At 45.1% G+C, this 26,290-nt stretch overlaps 1 protein-coding gene across 2 annotated transcripts in view; it reads left to right on the forward strand.

The window, feature by feature from the left end:
* Positions 1-26,290, forward strand: part of MYOF (myoferlin) — a 680,400-nt gene that overhangs the window by 314,202 nt on the left and 339,908 nt on the right. For both annotated transcript variants that reach the window (XM_078643399.1, XM_078643401.1), the window contains 3 exons: positions 2,407-2,531; positions 6,329-6,442; positions 8,069-8,246. In XM_078643399.1, coding sequence (XP_078499525.1) covers positions 2,407-2,531; positions 6,329-6,442; positions 8,069-8,246 — 417 coding nt within the window. The remainder of the gene's footprint in view (positions 1-2,406; positions 2,532-6,328; positions 6,443-8,068; positions 8,247-26,290) is intronic.

A 26,290-nucleotide genomic window follows, 5' to 3' on the forward strand; every position in this document is an offset into this window, starting at 1 on the left:
CCATTTTATTGACGTTGTGTGAGACGTTTCACGTTTCATTGCATCTTTCTAAATGTTCATGTTATTTGAGCGAATGTACCATTTTTTACTATATATCTGTTTCTTGTCCCAAAATCCAAGAAATGCCAGTGAACTCTTTAACTTGGTGAATTGAATTAACAACGTAGTTCTATATTTAAAGGTAAATTGCCCATTGACATTTACTTAGACAATGGTGGTTTTCAGTCATTTCTGAACTCGCAACCTTATGTCTTATGGGAATTAGCAAGCTCAATATGTAGGTTGACATGGGAATAAGAGAAGGGATTGTTTACACTCTGTGGAAATTTGAAATTCCACTTCCTAGGTTTTTAACTTCTCTCATCTGAAGATTTATCCACTTACTCAGAAAAGTAGAAAACTCTTTTTATCCTGCTGCTAGACATGAAAGACATCTGTTGTGGAAACATAAGATCCATTTATTCAGGCCTATGTGACTCTGGGCCATTCTCCATTTTCTAAGTTCTCTAGGGTTTTCGGATGATAACCAAAGTGGATTGTAACATAATTGCATCCATTTATAGACGGCTTCACTCTGTATGCTTCTATTTGTGCCTAGAGGTATCACTGCTTAAAAAACTGTGCATATAAGGGTATTACATACATAATTTCATTGTATGCAGGAAAGACCAACCTCTATTTGGCCTACAGGAAATTGGCTAAGACCCCACTAAACCTCAGCTTGTAGCATATACTTGGTGATTTACTAAGCTATCTCTGTGTGGCAGTGCTTTTCCTCATGCTCACTGTTAGTATGTGACACTCCTATAAGTTGGCTTGAATACCTTGAGTCTAAACTGCCCTGAGGCTTCCTCTGTGGCATGGGGTCCATTACAAATTAAACTAATTGAATTGGGTTTGTGTGCACAAGAATATAAGTGCTCTGTGACCTTTTCTGGCCTGATCTCTAAGAATGCCTTTGACTCGAAGTCACCATAATTGTGTGGATAACAGAAATTATGTAGTTCAGCCTTTGACCGGCGGTAACATCAGTGTTGAACTCTAGCCTCAGTTGGTTCTCCAAGAATTTCCTATTTGCTGCTTACGAGTTAAAGGAGATGGATATGAAGTGGAACCCACAGAAGAGAAACCTGGCTCTTCAACTTGTTTACTTTTCCTTAGACCTGTGAGGGAAGGCATTGCAAGGCTAGTGCTAGGAATACCAAAGAGCTATTCAAACAGCAAGAGCTTTCCCCAGTTGACATCTGTGGCCACACTGTTTGATTAGAAGTCTTCAAGTCTTTTAGTAGTTGTCATGGCTGAGAAGCCAATCGGCTGTCTTGGAATGTGAACCCTAGAACCTGCTGTCATGTGAATGTTAAACTAGAGACAAACTTCCAATTTTATAACCAACTTCCACATCTGATGTCATTGTGGGAATATTTGATTTATATATCTGCTTTACATGTTTCTAATGTAGTTATTCTGACTTGAGACCTGTTAATCAAACTGTTATTGGCCTCTTGTTACACAACTCGTCCAATGACAGTGTCTGCATAGGCAGAGTGGTGGCATTTCCTTATGCTGTCCTTCGTGTTAGGTTACTACTTCTTTGCAAATATTTACTTAAAATTAGGGGAAATAACTAGAAACGGCAGGGTAGTGACACAGACAGATGCTGGTCTTCTTCTGAAAAGGAACCATATATTCCTGGAGTAAGTATTCAAAGACTGATGAAGAATTCCCCTTGTGTTTGATAAATGTGGCACCTGTCCTTCGAAATGATAGGCAATTTGACTTTTACTGTGGGAATGATTATTCCTAGATCTTATACTTTCTCTAAAAATAAAATACTAACAGTAGTATGTCCATACTACGCATTGGGCAGAACTGTCATGTATCCATGAAGCCAGCGGAGCATCTGAGAATGGCCTGCTTTATCGACTTCTTAGTAGCAAAGGCATGACCGATCATTTAGTTAGACTTTCCACTAACCCCAACTCGCAAACATGAAAACCTTAGTATTTAGTACTTGGGTTGTTCATGACTTCTAGCATCATCTACTAAACATAAACAGCAGCTTTGTGATGCTTTGAGATTTAATTAAAAAAAATCTCAGCTTATACCACGTAGGGCTGGTGTCGAATTTCATTTTGTTAATGGCTTGCTGAGACAAGCTGAATGCGATTGACTCCAAGAAGTTGGTATAAGCTATTTTTTATTCTGTGAGTTGGATATAAACAGGGACAATTCTGAAAAACTCATCTACAACTGTAAATGAAAATATTGGTATTTTAAGAGGACATACCCACAGAATAAAAAAACTGCTCCCGTTTTTAATAACTAAGGAATGAGATTTAATTCAATTTACATTTTCTGTTTAACGTGTCGTCAGCAATGCATAATTGTGTTTTCTTTCACTGCCAGTGACTGAAAATGAAACAGAAGTTGGTTTTCTACCAACGTTTGGACCTTGCTATTTGAACCTTTATGGAAGCCCACGAGAATACACTGGATTCCCAGATCCCTATGATGATTTAAACTTCGGGAAGGTGTGTAAAAAGTTTTGTATTTCTTTTATCTATTACTAGTAGGCCTGGTCACCGAGTGCCACACAGGCAAAGTGCACAAAGTAAAATAATCCTTCACACATACTAAAATAAGTTACAATTCAAGAATAGCATTTGAATTTAGCGAAAGTGTTATGGAAGATAATTAGGGCTTTACTGGGACACTTCTGTTTTTGTCTTGAACTTCCCTTTGACAAATTGTTTGCAACTGAATTTTTTTTGAGCTAACAGTGGAACCTTCTCACTGCCAACACCTAACCTATTATCGCTCTCAAAATTATCCCTTTTATACTTGCAAGGGTCCGTGTGCACACCGAATAGCACCCACCGTCACAGTACTTGTTCCCTCAGGAACTCAACAATTTAAACCAAAAGCACAGGTGCACCACACAACAACAATAGATTAAATAGGAACTACTATAATGTCCATATCCAATAGACAACACAAAAGGATTCTTCAGTTTTTTTCTCTTTATTCCATTTTCATGTTATGCGGAAAAAACACACAGTACAGCCGCCGCGTTTTGTCCTAGTGCAGGACTTCAGGGCACTAGATGAAAGAGTCCAATGTTTCCATGGGCTGAGAGGACATAGAAAAATACTGCTCAAAGGCTGTGTTCCCTTCCGGCAAAATATTTGGACAAAGGTTTTACAGCCGTCTAGATACAGGCCACGGCTAGGCAGGTAACCGAAAAACTCCACCCACAGATACGGAGTCCACCATCTAATTGCAGAAGATGTTCAGGGTCAAATCTTCAGAGTATCATATGGAGATATAAGAATCGGCAGAATCACCAAATTAATAAGACGAACAATTGTTTACTAATAGACACATCGGGCACCTATAGTATATCCAGGTGAAGGGATCATCAAACAGCTCTTCACTAGAAGCCAGATAAGGCAGTAAATAACAGGGCCGCAATCCGATGGTTGCGATCGTCCAAGGGCACCGAGAATCTTTGCAGCAGCGGCACTCCCTCGAGCAGCAGCTGTTGTGTGTTGCACCTGAGCTTTTGGTTTAAATTGTTTTCAACTGTTTTAGTTCTATCTGTTCAGTTGACCTAAACTAAAAAATGAATATAGGTGTTAATTCACCCTTGCTGTTGATTTATTTCTCTTCCATTTATCATGAGCTTTATGTTCCTCTCTCTGCCACTTGTAACATTACTGTACACTATTTCATTAGTCTACTGATCTGTAAGGTCTCTCTTCCTCTATTCTCAGTCACGTCTGTGTGCATGCACAATGTGTTAAGAGTCAATTTTTAGCAAGATAGCTGGTTATTTATGTAGAAGGTTTTATGTGGCACTTTCTGGGTCCAGCTGCTTCAGAGCACTGTGCAATGCTCATTACAGAAAGATAAAAGTGACTTAAGTAACAGTAGGCAGTGCCCCAGGGCTATGGTAGGTTCATATTTGGCATTGGAGATCCTAGTACGTAGAACGTTGCAGCAGCATGGCAAAGAAGATAATATAAATGTGGTGTTGGCAAAACATATATTTATCATGTGACTTGTTTACAAATGATAGATTTGCAGCTTATTTGTATGGAGAGAAAGAGGTTACAATAAGAGTGTGGGGATTGTTGAGACAAAAGAAAGGAAAATAATTTCCACAGTAGCAAGTGCTTACTAGTTAAATGTGTAGGAGCTGATTATACAGGTATTGTGATATTTTGCTCTATGGGAGGCAAATTATACAGTATAGTTCTATAAATGATATTTGACCAGGTCGTTCTTAAAATGATTGAAGTCAATCTCTTACTTCTAATATTTGCAGAGGAATACGTTGTAATTATGAGAACAAGTAATTTCAGTAAGCCCAGATCAATATGGAGGACTCATGCCTTCAAAGAAAATATGCAAATCTCAGCTAAAACAATGACAGGATGGTATTTGGATGGTATCAGAGAAAAGGTTAAGATGTTTTGTATTATAATGCGTAAATTGAAAAATGACAGCAGTTTTTTATCGAGATTCCTTGAGCTTGATACTATCATGCAACAGCTGCTTCAGAAAAGGGTATAGATACTCCAAACGGAATAGTTGCTTTGTTGCAAGAAATAAACATTGTGTATTAAGTGGGTTGACATTTCCTGTCCACAATTTGAAGTATTCTGCCAAGCCAAGATAAAATATGTGCCTGGATCCCAATGCCAAACTTCTGGATAGGTTTGTCAGGAAATATTTTAAACCATTATTGATCCTGGTTTATTGAGTTTTTCAGGTACTTTCTTGGAGGTCTGAATGACCTTACGAAAACATGTTATAAGGAAATGTGAAGAGAATGAGACTGTGCAGGGATAAAGGCTTTGACTTTACACAGAGGAGGGTATTTTATGAGATTCATTTAATGAAAATATAACTTAAACATTTGAGAAATACAGAAGTGAGCAGGCTTGATTTTTCCTGGGTGTAATACCCTCCCATATTTGGTTACTAAAGTATACTATTTTTTGTGGAAATAGATACAGTCTGTAGCATCTTGAAAGCGGATTCATATGGTATATGTTTTGCTGATATAAAATAAACACTTAGTTGTGTTGTCTTTACTATATACTTGGTTTCTTGCATTTAAATTATGGACTACAGTGCAATTTAATTCAGCAAGGCTTTCTTTTTTTTTAATTGCTAACCAATGTTTAGTTTTCTAGGTTAAATATAGAACACTATCGAGTGAATTTCTTTTTAATACTATATATTAGTCATCCATTTCATTCCGTATGTGCATGAAAATGTAGTGCTTTGGGAGACTTATTAGCATTGCTGAATATCCGCATTATGACCTTAAACAAGCCATTCTGATGACAAGGTTGATTTTAAATTGAATACATGATTGCCTTTCTTGAAAAGAGTGATTCATATAATATTTTGAGACGTGTCCAGACATACACACCTATAAAATCATTAGGAGTAAATCCACAGACCCAGTGAAGAGTAAGCTTAAGTCCCACCTCTGTAGAAGAATGGTGCATTGTCACTTCTTTTACTAAACAGGAAGCAAGACATTTAAACAGCGTGATTCAATAGGAAAGAAAATTGACTATTCCAACAATAAAGTCTACTAGTACAGTTGTTAAGCTATGTTGCTAATATTGTCCAAGGTATTTTGTTAAGTCATAATGTCTGAAATCATCTTGTTTGAATAGAAGGTGGGAATGTCCACCAGGTGGGCTTGTGAGATTGAGAAATAAATGAAGTCCCTTTATTTAAAAGAACATGTACACTATTATAACTCAAAGGCCACTTCTATTAAAGCATTTGGTTGGGTTATAAAAATATTTAATGATACAAACTTACAACACTATTCGAATAGCATTTGCCAGAGCACCAATGTTTGATATTCTGAAGCAAGCAAGCATGCTGAGGTATTTTGTTGTTTGATGCCACTTCTATGCACCACATTGGATAGATGTTTAAAACAGTTTCATGACAGATGAGCAATACATTGGAATACTACCGTATTTATACACTTAAGGATGTGTTGCACTCAACAAGTTAAAAGCAATTTTTGAGAAATCATCCTCAATAGAATTTCCGAAGTACTTTAATGTGTTAGAGCATCAGGTGCTTTACTACCTAATGTATGGATAAGGATTGGAGTTATCCGGATGAAAACTGCTGGTCATGTCCTACTCTGCAAATCCGGAGTTATTTATTCATACAATGACTCTTAATGCAAAGTGCCCTGGGTTTGTCAGGGATGTATTTTTTGTAAAGTGTTCAACATAATGATTTGTGCCTTCACTAAAATGTATGTGTAATATTGTTTTTGATTTAGGGTGAAGGCTGTGCTTACCGAGGCAGGATTCTAGTTGAACTAACTACTAAACTTGATGCCACACCAGGAAAAAAAATTGAGGATATTCCCTCTGATGACATACTCGTTGTGGAGGTAGGTGATGGCATGTAATGTGAGAGAGGGAGGAAGAGAAAGAGTGGTTTGAGAGGTGGGGAGGGAGTTGAGAGCGGCATGGGGAAAGGGAGATCTCATGAGTGATGGCATGTGCGATAACCAGAAACTTCTGCCCTCTATGAATACCTTGATCAACAGCAGTATACCTAAATTGTTCATCCTCAAAGAACTCTGTTCCTCTTTTAAAATGCCATGTGCGAATGCGGAATTAAACAAATTAACTATACATCTCTGAAAGAGTATTCATTATAGTTTTACTTCAAGACAAGTCTCCACATAAAATGATCTTACCATCAGAAGTACTTTTGAATGTAAACATTGCTTTCTTACTAGCCATTACACGTTCCTAAACGCAAATGAGAAAAAAACAATCTCTTCTGCAGATGAGGCATCAAAGTCAAGAGTTCTTACTACCTTTAACCATTTTACAGCTTACAGGTTTAAGGAATGATGTGAGAAGGGCTCTGTAACTGTTTATTTATGCATTATATACTCTAGCACAAGGCAGATATTGCTAATAAAATCAACTGTCTTAACGGCTCACTTATACACAGCTGTGGTCCATGCAGGTAATAGCGGTGGGGCCGTGTAAGGGGGGATTTCGAGGGACGATGCAGAGGGAAAATTAATTTTCCCTCTGCATTGTCCCTCGAAATCCCACCCCCCTTACACGGCCCCACCGCTGTTACCTGCACGGACTGCGGCTGCTTATACTCTGTTTAGACTTCCCTAGAAATGATTAGTTGCACATATCATGGTTCACCCAAAACTCTTGTAATAAAATATTCACCTGTGAGATGTGGACATGGCTTCACCATTGAAGATTTATAGCAGCATCTAGTCCTAGCCATATCTTGGTGCTTTTATATATGCTGCTGCATTTGGGTTTGTAATGTTTTAACCCAACCGAATAGTGATCTTGTGGTTGTCGTATCATAATTTTCACCCCAAACTGCAAATGGAGTGGTATCAATAAAGTCACTTTTAGAAGTTCGTATATACACTACGTAATCATTATTCAGTCACATTGAATGTTTTAAAGCATGTAGTCCCTCCTTTCGAACTCAAGATAGCACATATGCTTTAATTGTTGCTCTGAGGATTCCACATGGGCAAGCACTAGGGCATATCTTATTTGAATTCTAAAGGAGAGCCTGCAAGTTTATTTAGAAGTTTCCTGCTTTGAACAAGAATGAGAAACTGATGGCAGGACATGGTGACCTCCGTATCCACAGATTACAAAATATTGTTTTTAGAATTTGAAGCAGTTGCATAAATGTTCTCTCAATGTTGAGCAGGTCAAAAGTGAATATCCCAATAATAATGGCTTTTGAAAGATAGCACTGCATAAACTGCTCCATAGGAATCTGTGAAGCTCTTGGTTTTGGTTTAATACCTTTCAATCCCAGATTCATTCTACATTTGTAATGTTAAAAAAAATTGTGAATTAACAAGGTGGGAGTACTAGCCAAACACGCTCACAACGAAATTGCTATAATGAAATGTGTTTTATAAAAAGTAACTGGTTGAAGAGAAAGAGAAAACAGCTGTCCAATACCCGTCATGCAACTGCAACCATTGTATTCATTTTCTTTATCTCTGTAGAAGTACCAACGCAGGCGTAAGTACAGCCTTTGTGCTGTGTTTCATTCTGCGACAATGCTGCAAGATGTCGGCGAGGCCATTCAATTTGAAGTTAGCATTGGCAATTATGGCAACAAGTTTGATACTACCTGCAAGCCACTGGCATCAACAACACAATACAGCCGTGCTGTTTTTGATGGTAAATATCGAGCATGTTAGATGTTAAAACTTTGATACCTTAATGATCAAATAAGGTTGCCAAGTGAATTCATTTGGAATTATTTTATTGTGTCTGTACCTCAGGGTGAAGTGTTATGGGATGACTGATTATAAGCAGTATATAAATGAAAGTGTTAATAAAATGCTCACTAGCTCTGGTGAATCCAACTGGTGTGTGTGTGTGTGTGTGTGTGACTGTGTGTGTGTGTGTGACTGTGTGTGTGTGTGACTGTGTGTGTGTGTGACTGTGTGTGTGTGTGTGACTGTGTGTGTGTGTGTGACTGTGTGTGTGTGTGACTGTGTGTGTGTGTGACTGTGTGTGTGTGTGACTGTGTGTGTGTGTGACTGCGTGTGTGTGACTGTGTGTGTGTGACTGTGTGTGTGTGTGACTGTGTGTGTGTGTGACTGTGTGTGTGTGTGACTGTGTGTGTGTGTGACTGTGTGTGTGTGACTGACTGTGTGTGTGTGACTGACTGTGTGTGTGTGTGTGTGTGACTGTGTGTGTGTGTGTGTGTGACTGTGTGTGTGTGTGTGTGTGACTGTGTGTGTGTGTGTGACAGTGCATTACAAAAAGCACAGAAGTCCACCCCAGGTGCCTTTCCAAGACATTTCAAGAATTAGTATGTACATCCTTATGTTGGGTCATGCACTCCAAGGTTCACAATTCTCTTTTGGTGCAGATGGCTTCAATTACCTCCCAATGAGCTTTGGAGGCACATAGTCGGTTCTGACAACATGGGGTACATTTACTCTTTCCACTGGTTGATATCTTATGCTGGTTTGTGATCAGTCCTGCCTTTTACTAAGTGGAATTATTTTGCTACATCTCATGTCCATCAATTGTTTTTTTTGCATTTGAAAGCTCATTCGAGGGCATTCCTGCACCATCGTTCTATGGATGGTTTTGCAAGATGTAATCATTGTATGGCTAATACTAAAAGCAATGACTGTTTTTGCTTCTCTAATACCTTACATGTTCCCAACGGACAATGTTTATTATGCATCACTGGTAATCTGCCAACCACCCACTTCATTATCTTCTTCCCAGTAGTTCCTCATAATCAGACATGAACATATACACAAAATCTGCATTCTTGCCACAATATGTGGGGCACATTACAGCACAAGATGCTTATAGTTTATGGATTAGTTTAGGAGCCATATATCCTGTGTAGGAACCCCTCACTTAACATAGCCAATGGATACTCCCTGCAAATGCCAGGCTGGAATTGTACACACTGACTAAACTGACCTTTTTGCGGCTTGCAGCAAACCCTTTCCCAAACAAATCACCAATCAAGCAGTCATCCAACACACAGCACCAGACTGCACCCATGACTCATGGTACAGCAAGTCATGAACCACTGAACAATCTGTTGTTCCAATAAACACACCCCATCCAACAGAGTGTGCATTAGAATTTCAGCTGCAGAAAGACACCTTTGGCTAGTTAATCAAGGAAGGAATTAGGGTGTGGTCGGGGAAATGAAGGTGAATAAGTATATTATGGGTTACAAGATGGAAAAAAAACCTCCAACAAATAAATCAAATCAGGCCACGCTTTAGCATTTAAGAAAGAGTATGGGAACCCTGCCTTAGGAAACACTGAGAGAACACAGGATTCTGGTAAACCATGGGAATCAAGTAGGGCACTACTCCGAGCCAGAGGATGCATTTGATTACCACTAATGAACTAGAAAATACATTTATTACTGTGTCTAAGAAAAGTTACCATCACTCTGCCAATATATCCAAATAAGGCTCTGCTGTACAATAAAATACTCTAGAGCTATAGCAGTTTTCACTGCCTTTAACACATTCATTGGCAAGGCATTAATCAGTTCATGCAGTGCAGGGATCGACAAAACTCAGTGATGAACTCCACCTCCGTAGCTGACTTGCGTTTAGGTGATGGGGCAAGACACTGACACCCTTCCTGCGATACACAAACAGGCCAAGTAAATGGAATACATTGATGTTAGATCTGGGGGTCTCTAGTTGGCAGAGCTAGGTACCAATGTCCAAATAGGGACCCTTGCTTCTAGTCAGGGTAAGGGGGATACACTCTTTAGATAACCCCTGCTCACCCCCTTGGTAGCTTTGCACAAGCAGACAGGTTCATCAAAGGCAATGTGTAAAGTATTTGTACCAACACTCACTGTAACACAGTGAAAACACCACAAATAGACTCCACACCAGTTTAGAAAAATAATATATCTTTATCTAAACTACATAAGACCAAAACGACAAAAATCCAACATACACAGTTCAAGAATATGATTATCCAAGAGTTCTAGGAATTGCATCAAAATAATCCACAGTTGCGTCCCGTTTAGCCCAAAGTACCTGTAGATGCGACAAAAGTTCCAAATGGAAGCTGCAGCGTTGAAAAACAAGCGATGCATCACTCCTGAGACCCTGGGGAGGCGATGCCACAGCCCCGCTGGATGCAGCGGGCATGTTGCAACGAATCCGGGGTGGGATGCGATACCTTGTATGGATTCCGGTGTGCAGGTTTCGTAGGAAGCGTCTCGCACAGGCACGATGTGACAATCTTCAGGACGGCGACGATCTCAGGTGCGGCGGCAATGCGCGGCACAGCGTTGATCTTCTCTCGCTGCCCCTCGATGCGATGGCTCTGTGACAATGTTTGCAACGACGTAATGCGGTCCACAAGCAAGTGGTGCAGCGATCTCGCCTAGCGATGACAGGCTCTGCGATGATACTCGCAGCGACAGAAAACTTCCCGCACCGGGCCGATGCGTTCCGCAAGCGAATGATGCGTCAATCTTCGCGGTGGCGGGAATTTCCTTGCACTGTTGGGGATGCGCTCCACATGCGAGCGATGCATGAAAATGGGAGATTGTCTTCTGTTCTCCTTGTCCAGCTTCCCAAACAGCAGGCACAACTTCCAGAGTCCCCACAATTGGATCAAACACTCTAGGAAGGGCAGAACTCACACAGCAGAGTTCAGGGGGAAGCTGGGGGTGAAGTCCTTTTGTTCCTGGGACTTCTTAACAGGAGGCCAGCCCTCCTCCGGCCCTTGGAGATCTCTTCAAGCAAGGAGACACAGCACCAGCAAAGTCCTTTCCCTCTCCTTGGCAGCAAAGCAACTGGAGGACAGCCCACAAACACACAGCAGGATAGTCCTACCTCTTCAGTCTTCCAGCTTTTCTCCTTGGCAGAGGTTCCTCCTTGATTCCAGGATGATCTAAAGTTCAGTGGTCTGGGGTCCTGTACTTATACCCCAAAAAGTCTTTGTTCCCTTTGTGCAGGAGGGCTCTGAGCCTGGTCTAAACCAGTTCTGGAGCACTCTGTTTACATGACTCCTTCTTTCCTTTCACAGTGCCGAGCAGAAACATCAGGCGCCCCACAGGAGGTGGAGCCAGCATTGTGTAGGGAAAGCAAAGCCCTGGAGCACTTTGTTGACATGATTCCTTCTCTCCTTTCACAGTGTAGGGCAGAGACATTAGACGCACCACAGGGAGTGGACCCAGCACTGTGTGGGGCAGGAACAGTCCTATTCAGGTCCCAGGTGCAACTCCTCCCTCCCATCTAGATGCAGATCTCTATTCACCACTGGGCGGACTAATTCTGTCTCCTAGAATCCCTCGGCCCTGTCACTCACGAACCAGACAGTCAATTCACAAACAGCCAAAGGCACACAGAAAGGTCAGACAAGAAAGCAGCCACTTTCTAAAAGTGCCACTTTCAAACACAGGATTTAAAAACCATCCTTCCTAAAAGATGTTATTAAATTCTGAGTTCAGTGATACCAGACTTCAATTTACTATCTGGCTCCTATGGGAAGATAAGCAGGTAAACATTATACACCGCATTCCCCATTATAGCCTATGGGCAAGAGCCCTCTAAATAGTGAAAAACGAAAATGGTTGTAATTCACTACCAGAGCATGTCATACACACTAGTACACGCTCCACCTTTCATATACACCGCACCCTCCCAGGGGGGTACCTAGGGCCTTCTATAGGGATGTCCAATGTGTACAGGAAGGGTTAGGCGTGGGCAGCATGGCAGTTAGCAACTGCACACAGACACTGCGGTGGCAGGCCTGAGACACCATTTTAGGGCTTATCATGTGGGTGTCACAATCAGTGCTGCAGGCCCACTAGTAGCATTTGAATCACCAGCCCTGGCACACTCCGTGCACTTTACTAGGGACTTCCTGGTAACACAAATATGTCAATCATGGATAAGTAATCACAATAACAATTTACCTAGAGAGCATATGCACTTTAGCACTGATCAGCAGTAGTAAAGTGCCCAGAGTCCTGTTGCCAACAACCATGGGTCAGGAAAAACAAGGGCGGAAGAAGCAAAAAGTTTGGGGATAACCCTGCAAAAAGGGCCATTTCCAACAATTGATATATAAAAATGTGGAAGATATCAAAGTATTGTTTTTATATAGTGCTATGAAAGCTTCCATTTTTGGCGGAGGTGGAGGCAGAAGGAGACCAAAATAATGCTCCCACAATTGCGCTATATGCTGACGTTGGAAAAGCTGCAATCAGAAATCTGGTTCTTGTGATCAAAAGCCATCAATTTATCCACAGTGCCACATCTGGGTTAGTAGCAGATTTTTGCAATGCACTACTGAATGCCACCTGAACTGCAGGAAGAACACATTTACTTGGCTGAGTCAACTACAGTCAATGAGGTTACAGTTCAATTATAAAGAAAAGTTAAATGTGATGGTCTATAACTTAAAAGCATGGAGTATAGCCCTCATTTGGGAAATGGTATTCGAGACTTCACTGTCAGGAAGTTAGGGTATCTCTGTGTTATGCCAGACACCTTTCTCGGTATGTGCTGGAGTATCTCAATGGTGTGAAAGATATTGAGACCAATAAAACCATTTGAATTCACCCTCATTGAAGATGCTCAAGACTCTCAAGGTTGACAGCTTGGGCAGACTATGAGCAAGATGTTGCCTAGTCGGATGAAACATGCCATGCAACTCTTTCAGAATCCTCATGGACCATTTTTTTTTTTTTTTGAGAACCTTTATTGTTCAAGTAAATACAAGCATGGGCCTACAACCACCCCGGCTGGCCGCTAGTCAAGTCGCAAGTACAGCAAATCAATATAGAAAAATACAGCAGCCCGAAAATCGGGGTCTAATAAGTGCCCAGGATATAACTTGTATTCAAGCGTACTGTGCAAGATTCAGGATTCGAGAAGGTTCCGTTTACAATAAAGAAAAACTCAGAATCAATGCCATACGGTCATACATGGTCCTACAATAGCAAGCATGAAGCAGGAAATCCGCAAACAATGCAAATACGTTTGAAGTATTGGGGGTAAGGCATACGGGTCAGGATAAATGTAAAAACAAACACGTATCATAGCGAGCTGCACCCCACCCCTCAAAACGAGACATACTGTAGGAAACATGAAAAACGGCGACACCAAAAAGGAAGAAAGACAAAGGGCCATAGAAACAAGGAAAGGACAAATGAACAAACCCCATCCCCCTACCCCCCACCCTGCATCCCTGCAGAAGGCTACGGCCTATTCCCCCCCCCCCCCCCCCCCCCAGCAGCGTGCCTGTCACCCTGAATAAGAGACCCGAAAAAGAGAAAAAGAAGAAGAGGAAAAATGTGGGGAAGGGCCATGGATCTAGCCACCCGGCCCCCTCTCCACCACCGCGCACAGTAATCATCCTAAAAGCAAGATCAGAATAGCCACGGAAAACCGTAATCACCGATAGCACAATCAATAACATCCCCGCAGAGTGTCCCCCAAATCACCGTCAGCCAACAATAAGGTCCACCATGTCCCAGACGGTCTCACCCCTGGCCTTTCCTATCAGTAGTACCAACATACGTCCACTTATCAATCGGCATACAGAGCAGCGTGGAGGGTCCGAGCGATCCGGGCGGACCGGGCAGTGTTGTTACTCCATGGGACTTCAGCCACCAAAACCCAGCCGAATGTGTATGGCGGAAATCCGTCTGTGCCTGTATCGACCCCGAAAACATCCTCCAGTCCGAACACAGTCTCACCAGCCAGGGAGAGAGAGTCACACCTTCCGGTAAGCGCCGAAACGCCGCCGGGGCAGTCCAAACAATAGATCGACGTTGTTTCCCCAGCCGCCGAATAGAGAAGTGCGCCGACAAGTCACTCACATGTACAACATTTCTGTCCAAAGCGATCACATGAACCGGGTCTTCCAGCGTCTCCACGAACATAGGCGTAGCTGGAGCACTCATCACTGACGCAGAGGCGGGCACAACGGCGCTTCCTAGAGATCGAGCCATGCCCGGGTGGAACGGTGGGACAACAATGGCGGCCATACTTCTTCCCAGATCCAGGGCGTCCCGAATCAGGGTCATATGCAGGGTTGTTAGCGCAGCCAGGATATCTCTGGACGTGGGTTCTTTCTCGTTTCGCCAGACCCCAGGACTCTCCCGCACAGCAGCTTCTCTGCCTGGGTGTGGTGTGCGTAAGAGGGCGCCATCCGCCATCTTAGTTGATCCGGCCTCGTCCTTCTCCACCTCACCTCGGGACCGGGCCCCACACCAGGGAGCAACAGGATGAACGACGAGGATCCCGAAAGTCAAGGCAGGCTTCCCAGCGGAGGGTCACCAAAAGGCTAAACAAAATCTCCGCCGCTCCCTGGGAGCCGCCCGCCGATTCCGGGAGTAGTCAATAATCATGCCCGGACACAACACTGGAAAGGGGGCCAAGTATCGTGCACTCCCCTCGATCCTGCTTTGCCGCACGTCCCACAAGGCACTCCGCTAGATGGACTGGGTCGACACTGTCGCCATCGGCCCAACAGATCTCCGGTTCCCTCCGGCCGATTCCTCACCTCCACCAGAGGCCGCTGTTGTCGCAGTCGCGGCCGGCTACTCTCCTCACTCGACACCCCGGTCCCAGCTCTGTGAAGGCCGCAAAACAGTCGGGGACATTTCCACGGGTCTGCCGCACGTAAAAGCCTCAGGACCAAACGTCAGTGAAAGTTGTCCTTCGCCTACTGAAATATGCCGTTACGGCTCAGGATAGTTGCCAGGATGTATGCGCGGGGTGAGAAGGCTCACGGAGCCGGGCGTCTATGCAGCCATTTCGGTCGCCATCTTGGCTCCTCCCTCATGGACCATTTTTGACTCTTTCTACTCCTCCTGTAGAAATTGCTGACTCCGCTTTCTTGCTTTTTTCTTTCCTGCTCGGATTTCTTTTCCTGTAGGATATTGACGATATCGCATTGCCATCTATGTCCCTTCAGTCTAGTGTGATGTCATTTTCTGCATGGTATTCCCAATTACAAAATAAAAACTCTGATTAGGAGGAATTTATCCCACCCAATAAGTTTCAGGCTCATAAATATCAGATTTTATTGTGGGCAATAAACTCTCCATGCCCCTCAGGGACACTCTAATCCTAATAGTTTTCAATATGTGGCATAATTTGGGTCATTTTTTGTAAGATTTGGTTATTCCTACATAATAGTGGCCCCTCTGTGACAGTGTGGATACTCATGGTGACATTCGGGCTATCTCTCCATATAGGAGGCCCATTTCCTGATATTTTAGGGGGCATTCAGGTTGATTTCCTGACTGACCCAATCCTGGCCCATCCTTGCAATAATGTCGGCATTCGTGCGGATTTGATATGGTCCTGGGGCCCAGTTTTCACAGCCATTGCCATAGAAATTCACTTATTTGTACAAATGGCTTGAGTAATATATACTGTTCACATAATATTAACTTGCAGTTGTGAATAGATTGACATGCACAATGTAACACCACAATGGTGTAATAATTTGCATGAGCAAATACTACTCCATGGGTGAGGATGGTGGGTAAGCCCTAGAAAATGTAGGTATTAACTTTTTTTCTTGGCTCATTCTGATCTTGGAATCTGTAGTAAACTTACTCCTGTCAAAATCCCAAGTGAATTCATTTGAAGCCGGGAAAAGACAACTGAACACTTCAAACATTAGAGGGGATATAGGTTAGAAAAAATATTCTGGTCGTGGAAATTAAGCGTAATTGCAGGCACGTAAAGGCATTTCCCCATGTGTAACTGTACACTTCTGTCTACTATTGTGCATACAGAAATTATTCTACAAGGTTCTAATTTGGAATTAAACACAACAAGAAAAAAATCTCCCTCTTGACCTATATTTCTTTTAACTGATTTAGCACAAATTCAAAAGGTGGGCTAGCTATCAATTAACAACGATTCAAAAAGGCGGGTGGTGATGGACAGAGTATCTGAATTAAGCAGAACACTCCTACCCAGTCAAAAGATCAGGGCTTGATCCATCACCGTTTTTTAGCTCACTGCACCATCCCAGTTCAGAACCTGGCTACATGCAAATTAGTCTGACCCTGGCCCAGTGCATCATGGGAACAGGGCAGACCAAACTACCAAGCCAATTCTTTACTGGAAAGGAAACGAGCTTCCGGGGACCGGTTTCTGGCATTGGAGCCGTCTTCGGCCCGGCTTGCTTGAATCCTGATGGTGCAGTGAGCAAGGGACTCACATCTGAGCAGTGAAGAATTGGCTTGGTAGTTTGGACTGCCCTGTTCCCATGATACACTGGGCCAGGGACAGACTAATTTGCATGTAGCCAGGTTCTGAACTGGGATGGTGCAGTGAGCTAAAAAACGGTGATGGATCAAGCCCTGATCTCTTGACTGGGTAGAAGTGTTCTGATTAACACAGATACTCTGTCCATCACCACCCCCTTTTTTGAAATTATCAATTAACAACATTTTACAAAATGTTTTTATTTTTATTTCATTTTTTATCAACATTGTTTTCATCATATTTTCCTTTTTTTACATACTATACATAAGCAACTCAACACATTATTATTATCCAAAAGATTATATAATCACGTTAATGGAGAATCACAAAAGAACAATAATAATAACAATAATTGGCGCACAAGTATAAGTTAGTCTGCTCCCAAATGCAGTGTCTGCACAGGCGAGTGGGGGAGCTGCTTGTCCTGATTAACACTGTTGCAGCATGGTGAGCACGGTGTTCATGAGGTTCCTGAAGTTTTAGACACGCAAATAACTACTATGAATGCTCTGAATGATCTAACACAGCGGTACTGGCATGCAAAATTAATGCTGTGTTCAAAGCGGTCCCTGCACTCTCCACTAACTAAAATGGCGGGGGCCATAAAGAAGAGCCATAAATCTCCTCCACTGCCCACCAGATGACCATGAGGCTACATACCAATAAGCTCAAGGGTCACCAAAATAGAGATAAGACGCGCTCCTCTCCTCCTTGCAACACTGGAGCTGTACCTTCTCCTCCCCACCAACTAACACAGATGATGGACTAACCAGACCTGCCCTAGAGTAGAAAGGGAAACCTAACTCTCTAAAGGACTTCAACAACAGACAAAGGACTACTACAAAAGACGCTGGTTTCTGCATGTGTTACTCGGGAGGCCATCTGATCATAACCTAAGAACTGCCCTTTTTATACCAATCCCACCCACCACAGACTTTACTTTACCTGTATTTTGAACATTTGTAATGTTCAAAGCACCTCTTATACCTATCAATGCAGTATTATACTTCTACCCGTATTTTTAACACCTGTAATGCACAGACTACTACCTCAGATACCTTGGTTGCTAACTAATGTCATTTCCGATTTTTGATTCATGTACACTACTGGCTTCATCTGTGTTCTGCTCTTATATTCGATCAGCAGTATACTTGAACCTGTATTCTGCACTATTCTGCACCTTCCGCAACCTGCACCCATCCCCGCTTTCCTCTCCTGTTAGGCACCGATTGCTCTCCCATATATCGCATTCTTCTTTAGTATTCTGCACTATTCTACACAGTTCTGCAACCTGCACACATTCTCACTCTTCTCTCCTGTATTGCACCGACTGCTACCTCATATATGTCTGGCTGCTCTCCAGGGTCATCTCTACCTGTATTTTGAACATTTGTAATTCACAGACTGCTACCTCATATATTTTGATTGCTCTCTAGTGTCACTCCTACCTGTATTTTGAACATTGGTAATGCACAGTTTGCTACCTCATATTTCTTGGTTGCTACTTAATGTCACTTTGATCTGTGATTTTTAATTCATGTAATTGCTGTCTGCACTGGTATCCTGCCCTTATATACTATCAGTACTATACCTACACTTACACCTTGCTCTCTGTAATTTAATGTTCCTCAGGACTGAGTGTCTGCCTTTCTACAATGGTATAATATGTTGCTATACCGTATGCTATTATATTATATGTTCACAGGGGTATTTTATTTACAGGGGCATTATATTCCCAGTTGGATCTTGCACATTTCACTCTTCCTTACCTGTAATGCACCGATGTTACCTCATATATTTACATCATAAATTTACACTCCAGACGTTGATAGGGTGTCGGCATTCTACAGTGATATTATTATAGGTATATATTCCTAATTGTATCCTACACATTCCACTTTTTCCTCACCTGGATGCACCGATTGCTACCACATATATTTACACGCCAGACGAAGATAGGGTGTCTGCATCTTACAGTGGTATTATTATACGTATATATTCCTAATTGTATCATTATTATGTATATGTATATGTATCTGTATCTGTATCTGTATCTGGATGCATCTGTCTGACCTGAATATGCTGTTGAGTCCAACTATGCTCCCATATGTACCTTCCCCACCCCAATTGATATGTACTCACATGCTATAACCTTCTTCTGTAAAGCGCTCTGATATCTGCAAAGATCTTGTTCGCGCTATATAAAACTTTCTAAATAAATAAATAAAATAAATAAACAATGAATAATAAATAAATAACCCCAGGTAGAGAGACAAACAACAACCTAGCTACCGCTCATTCATACAATTCTCTTACACTGCCTACACACCCTACGCATCCATTTCATGACCACCAATGCTTTTCAGATCCTGCTATATGCAGCTTTTGTATTTGGTCATTAAGACTATTGTACCATCTTCGGTTATTGACTTCCCAGATGTATGAATGAACTACTATTGAAAAAAGGTCGACATGTTTCAGCCATATCCCGAGGCAGCCTGCTTCTTCCACGAGGTACCGACGGACAGAGCGGGGCCTCTTTCCCTGAGCTGTCTGCCCGGTAGAGGTGAGGCACAGTATCCTACTATTGAGGATATTCCGACTATAACCTGATACTACGTCACAGAAACACTGGTTTTGTATCTTTTCTTTTCTAACACTGTATATAGTAGCAACTAGGTTTTCCTACTGGTAAGGAGGAACCTATATGATGAAGCATGTCACCCTCGGGTGAGTGAGGGTTCTAGTCCTTAAGGGATAAATTCCCCCACCTTTTTTGTTTTAGGCTACACTGTAAATAATAAGTGAGAGAATTTGGACATAGATCACACACCCTTTTTGCCTTCTATAGGCCCCTATAGTGCGTGTCTTAGACCCAAGGTGATAGTGTGTTGTTTATGGTATTGCAACAATCTGTTGCAGGGCAGGCCCCCAAGAGACCATTACCACTGGCGCCTCTGTCACAGGGAGACATCACCATTCAGGGCATGTGGATACCCTTCCAACAGGGTTTCCACATCAACTACCTTAAGCTACAGACAACATGACTGCTGTGTATCACCTCTGGAAGCAAGGAGGAACCCACTCTCTCCAGTTGTCTGTGCTAGCACTGGGCAATTCAGGTTGGATAATTCACCACAAAGTAAATCTGGTGGCAGATTACCTTCCAGAAGCAGACAGTGATTTTGAATACCTGCTCAGCAGGATGCAGCAACATGTTCACAAGTGGGAACTCCCATTCGCTGTTGGGGGATCTCCAACGTAGATCTGTTTGCAATCACCGAAAACACTAAATGCCCAAGATTCACCTTCAGTCTTCCACAGTCCATGGGCAATGCACTATGGCTACCATGAATTATCCAATTTTGCTTAAAAGACTGGAGGAAGTGGGGATTGTTTTTCTAGCACACAAATGGCTCACTTCCTTACTTAGCGACAGATGTTTTCAAGTCAGTGAACATTTTTATTCAGCAACCCATCACCTATAATGTGGGGTTTCAGAGGAATCTTCACTGACCACTTCAGTGACAGTAAACGTGCCATGGAAGCCCAGGCTAGAAAGCTGTCATCAACCTGCTTTGATCTTCTGAAAACCCTCATGAATATTCTGAGGTGGTTGCTAAGCCCTGTACAGAAAGTGTTTTTTCAGGACTTGATACACTCATTGTTGGACTAGTGATACTCCTTATATTTAGGTTGTCCGAAATCTATTAAGAGGCTCTCTTGGGAATCCCAAAGCATCAGACAGTTTTGCCTGTATTAGCCTTGCTACATTGGCTGCCGATACAAAAAAGATTCAGTTTAAAGCTTTGTGCCTGGCTCCCCGTGCTCTTTATAGGAAGGGGCCACAAATTCTTAATCATCTGATTCACCCCTACTGTCCCACAAGCGATCTACAATCCAAGAACCTACATTTGCTGGTTGTCCCAAGTGTGAATAAGGCCAGGAGTGGGGAATGGTCGCTAGTTTGCACACTTGGTTCCCCAAAATATGAAATTCCCTTCCTCTAGTGCTCAGACAGAATGACAATTTACTCAGTTTCAAGTAACAGCTTAAAACGTACTTGTTTGTGTAATCATGATTTCCTAAGAGTCTAGCAGACATTTTAGCGCGAGAAGCCAATTGGGTAGCCATGCACTTAAGAAATGCTTTTGAATTGAATTTGATGAATTGGTCAGGGATATTTGCCTACGTTTTTCATTCTCTCCCCCTACTTCCTTATATGGTTCGAAGGCTGCAACAAACATCCCTCACCCTGATCCCGGTGGCTCCTAATTAGCTCAAAAAAGTTTGTTCACGGGGGCGTGGCTTGCAGCCGATCATGGCGGCAGCATAAGGGACGAGCTCCGCAGCTAACAGCGGCCTCTACGAATATCCGACCCACAATCCGCCACATTTCTCGAGCCCTACAGGAGGGTTTCGGAACCCAGGACCAGGCGGTGCAAGTAGCGAGAAGCGACGTCCGAATCCGAAGCCCGGGGACCGAGTTACGTCGCAGCTGTGGATTGGCCTGCCTCGCTCGCTTGAACCGGGACCTTCCCTGGGCGAGTGGCCGGCAGGAAGTGCAGTTGATCCGGGAGGCCAGGGCCGGAAGTGCCCGCAGACCGCACGGACCAGCCGACGACCCGAAAGTGGCGCGGACGGACTGACCGCCGCAAAAGACCCGAAGTTAGGTGCCTGACCGGTTGCACTGCGCTTGGTGCTTCCGGCGCGAACGCCGACCGGAGGCCACATTGCAGGGGGAGCCTGGGAGGACGAGGGGCCGCCGCCATCTTCTGAGCCGGAGACGCTGCCAATTGCCAATTGCATGCAGACCCTCGGCACACTCCGACCTGCGGACCACCCTGCACATACCTGAATCGAGGAGCTGTGCCCGGCAAAAGTCGTCGCCTGGTGCGGGGCCGCGACACGACCCCCTGAGTACACGGAGAGAGATATCCAGATCGTCTAGGTGGGTGCGGGGAGGACGCCTTGACCGGACCCCCGTGTGGAGGACTCCGCCAACACTCTCTGACCGATGTGGGTGGAACGCTCCGGACATTCTGGAGCTGAGAGGCCCAAAAACACAGAAATCCACCGGCATGGCAGGGAAAGGAACCAAGGGCGGTGCCACCCAGACCCGTATGGACCGGTACACGTCTGAAAAATCGCCTGCCTCCCCAGTGACGGGGAGAGACCCGGGGGGCAAACAGTCAGATGTCCCAGGAGTTAAGAGGGCGACGTTGGAAGACGTAATGCATGCATTGGCCCTGCTACAGACGACGGTAGGGTCAATCTCAACGGATGTCACCTTGCTCAGAGCCGACCTCCACAAGATGTCAGAAAAGGTCAAGGACATGGAGGTGGTCACAAAATCCCTGGTGGAGGATGTCTCAGAACTTCAGCAGGCAATGGGGAAAATGGCGCAGGACAACAAACTGCTGCGCGGGAAGCTTGATGAGCAGGAAGGGCGTTCTAGGCGGAACAACATCCGTATTATTGGCGTGCCGGAATCAGAGGGCACGAGAGCTATGGACCTGTTTGTGGAGAACTTAATCACAGGCGAACTTCAACCGAAAGGATTGTCCACCTTTTTCTCCGTGGAGAGGGCCCACCGCGTACCGGGTGGCCAGCCGAAGCCGGGGGCAGCCCCACGGCCCATTGTAGCCCGTCTATTCAATTTCCGCGACCGTGATGCCGTTTTACAAGCAGCAAGGTCTTCCCCTCCTGTTAAAATCCAGAACTCTACCATTGCCTTCTTCCCCGACTACACGGCAGACGTCGCACGCAGGCGACGAACCTTCTTTGAGGTAAAAAAGGAACTGAGGTCACGAGAACTGCCATATTCCATGCTCTTCCCTGCAAGGCTCAGGGTTGTAGCAGAAAACAAAACTTGGTTCTTCGACGATCCGGAGGCGGTGCAGGAATGGCTAGAAGGATGGAGACCGGGACGCCACCCGTGACGGACCAACAGGGGGACCAACAGGGCACCGAAGGGCCACAATGTGGGCCACCATCCGGACTCCCAGATGACAAGGAGAGACACAGACGACGGCGTGTCTCTGGGCGCAGAGGGCGGAATAGGAGAAAATGAGGAGCAATGATCTCCTGGCTTCAATATCACACTGGACTTATGATGCTTCACACGCTCTTCCCGCCGCTGGACACTGGGTGACGGACCTCCGGGGGTATGACTGAGAGGCCGCTGGCAGCAGAGAGTCCCTCACCCCGACGCGCAAGTACACTGTTCAGGGATAGGGATATGCACTCTGCTCAGTTGGGGGGGCGGGCAGTTTGGAGTCCGTCTAGCAGGGGGGCAGGGAGGGGGGTGGATGGGGGTTCAAGAATAGTTAGTTTGGGACCAGTTGGTCCAGTTTGTTTTAATACTGTATGCACACATGTTCATTGGTAGGACTCAACACACGGGAGGCATCGCACGTCACTGGGACAGTCAACTGGAGGGAGGGTGGGAGAAGTCCCTTCTGCCTCACGTTCGTCCCCACACGACACCCCACTCATGGGGCGACAGCCCCACGGTCTATAATGCTCCCTCCGTTACAATGGTACGGGACTTTCTCCATCGGGCTCCTCCGGGCCCACCCCCCGACTCTTCCTATGGCCAGGCCTGATAATCACACCACACGGACCCCGCTGCAAATCATGTCATGGAACGTTAGGGGATTGGGCGACAAGATCAAAAGGGGCCTAGTACTGCAAAGCATTAAGAGGCGGGGACCCACTCTGATACTCCTACAGGAAACACACTTAATGGGGGAGACCACACGGGCATTGAATAGGAGGGGGTACCATATGGTAGCACACGCTGACTTCTCCTCGGGGTCCCGGGGCACAGGCATACTACTGAGGAAATCCTCCCACTACATAGTGAAATCCACAAAAATAGATGATCAGGGCCGCTTCGCGGCAGTACATGGGCAGTGGGAGGGGAGACTGCTGAATGTGGTCTCGGTCTATATTCCGCCGGCATTGCACTCAGTGGCCCTACCGGACCTCGGCAAATTCCTGTTAGAGCTCCCCGACGGGGACTTAATTGTGGGCGGAGACTTTAACATGACACTCAGACACCCTTGATCGGTTTCCTGCGCGTCCGCAGGCAGCTGGCCCTAGCAAACTACAACACTTTCTAGAAGCACAGGGTCTGGTGGATGTATGGCGTGCACTACACCCGGAGCAGCAGCATTACTCCTATTATTCAGCGACTCACAACAGTCTTTCCAGGATAGACTACTTTTTCACATTGAGTAACGGTCTCCTCAACATTAGTGAGGCGACGATACAGCCGAGGGGCATCTCGGATCACTCGCCAGTCACTCTGACCGTGACATGTACAGGCGCCAAACGCAAGAGAGTATTTCCGATCTTTCCAGGTTATCTCAAAGCGCCACTGATATGTAAAGACCTAAAGAAAGCAACCCGGCTCTACTTTGAGGAGAACCGGTCAACGGTGGACTCCCCCTCAATATTGTGGGAGGCCTACAAAACAGTGCTCAGGGGTCAGGCTATAGCGGCGATATCAAATCACAAACGAGTACACAGGAAGGAGGCACTAGAACTGGAGTTGGGCCTCGAGAGGGCCAACACTGCCCATATGGCGGACCCTTCGGAGGCCACACTTCATGACCTACAGATACACCAGCGCCGCCTCAAGAATCACTTGAGGCAAGTGACAACGGCGGACATAGCCGCGACCAAGCACAGAGTCTACGACATATGGGATAAGGCAAGTAAACTCCTGGCATGGCTAGACAGGACACATGGGGGGGAGTAGGCATATACTACAGATTACAGACCCCAGTGGCACCGTTCACACACGACCCGAAGATATCGTAGAAGCCCTGGCTGACCACTTCCATGAATATATACTCCGACGATAGTGGTGACGGAGGACGAGGCCCGAGACGCCCTCAATCAGGTGCCCCTGCCGTCCTTGACAACTGAGGCGGCGAAGGATATCGATGCCCCCTTAACGATTGACGAAATTACATCAGCCATAGACTCCCTTCACTCGGGTAAGGCTCTGGGCCCCAATGGGGTGCCCATTGAATGGTTTAAAGCCATGTCTGAATCGCTGAGTGCGCCTCTCCTTCAGATGTATGAAGAGAGTAGGATGAAGGGAATTCTGCCCGAAGACCAACGGATGGCGACTATTGTCGCGATCCCGAAACCGGGTAAGCCACCCAACGACTGTAATTCGTACAGGCCTATTTCCCTCTTGAACCCGGAGGCCAAAATTATAGCGAAAGTGCTGGCAAATAGACTTATGCCATACTTAAATCAACTGATCCACCCGGATCAATCCGGCTTCATGCCACATAGAAGCACGGCCCTTAACCTTCGCAGGGTACACGGAGTTGTGGCACGCCTCTCATTGTTACGAGAACCGGCAGCGATACTATCGCTAGACGCCAAAATGGCGTTCGACTTGGTGGAGTGGGGATACCTCTTCGCGGTGCTGGCACGGATGGGCTTCGGCCCCGTCTTTATCTCCTGGATAAAGATGCTCTATAAGGATCCTATGGCCAGGATAGTGGCGAATGGCCACATTTCTCGGACCATATGCCTAAGCCGGGGTACAAGACAGGGTTGCCCTCTCTCGCCTCTCCTCTTTGCTCTGGTCCTGGAACCGTTGGCGGTCACTATCCGGACTACGCCGCTTCTGAGGGGAATAGGTTGGGATTCGCAATGGGAGGACAGAGTGTCCCTCTACGCGGACGATATGTAGATATACCTCACGGACCTGGAGCATAGTTTGCCCCACCTCCTAGCGATCTGCGACTCACATGGGCGAGTATCGGGATACACCATCAACTGGGCGAAGTCGATACTTTTTGAGCTCAGGGGGCCGCTCCCGCCATTGCCGGACTCCTGTCCGCTGGGGATAGCTCCATCCTCCTTCAAATACCTGGGAATACACATCACTCGAGATGCGACGGAATTCGCCAGACTCAACCTGTTGCCTCCCCTGTCCCGACTCCGTAGCGATGTGTGACACTGGAAAGAACTCCCGCTGACATTGCTGGGCAGGGCAGCGTTATTTAAAATGATGGCCCTGCCGCGATTTCTGTACGTCCTTGAAAATACCCCGTATTTGATACCTGCCGGTTTCCTGCAGAAAGTGACAGCACAGATCTCGAGTCTGCTTTGGGGGAACCGGCCAGCTCAGATTTCACACACAAAGCTGAATAGGGGCTGGTATGATGGGGGCATTGCACTGCCTAATATGCAATTCTATTATTGGGCGGCCCAACTTAAGATCTTAAACCAGTGGTTGCACAGGGTACAACTGGGCACAAATAGTTTACTGGCTCCTCTGTATCACCGGGGCATTGCGGCGAAGCTCATAGGACCCACTAAACACACCGTTCAATTGTGGTACAGGGCACAAGCGAGACTACGGTGGGGAGGGATCATCACAAAGCTCACGCCTCTGTGGGACACCAAAGCGCTGGGTCATCTAAGGCGCTC

The sequence above is a fragment of the Lissotriton helveticus genome, chromosome 5_1, assembly GCF_964261635.1.
Source record: "Lissotriton helveticus chromosome 5_1, aLisHel1.1, whole genome shotgun sequence".
NCBI classification, from domain to species: Eukaryota; Metazoa; Chordata; class Amphibia; order Caudata; family Salamandridae; genus Lissotriton; species Lissotriton helveticus.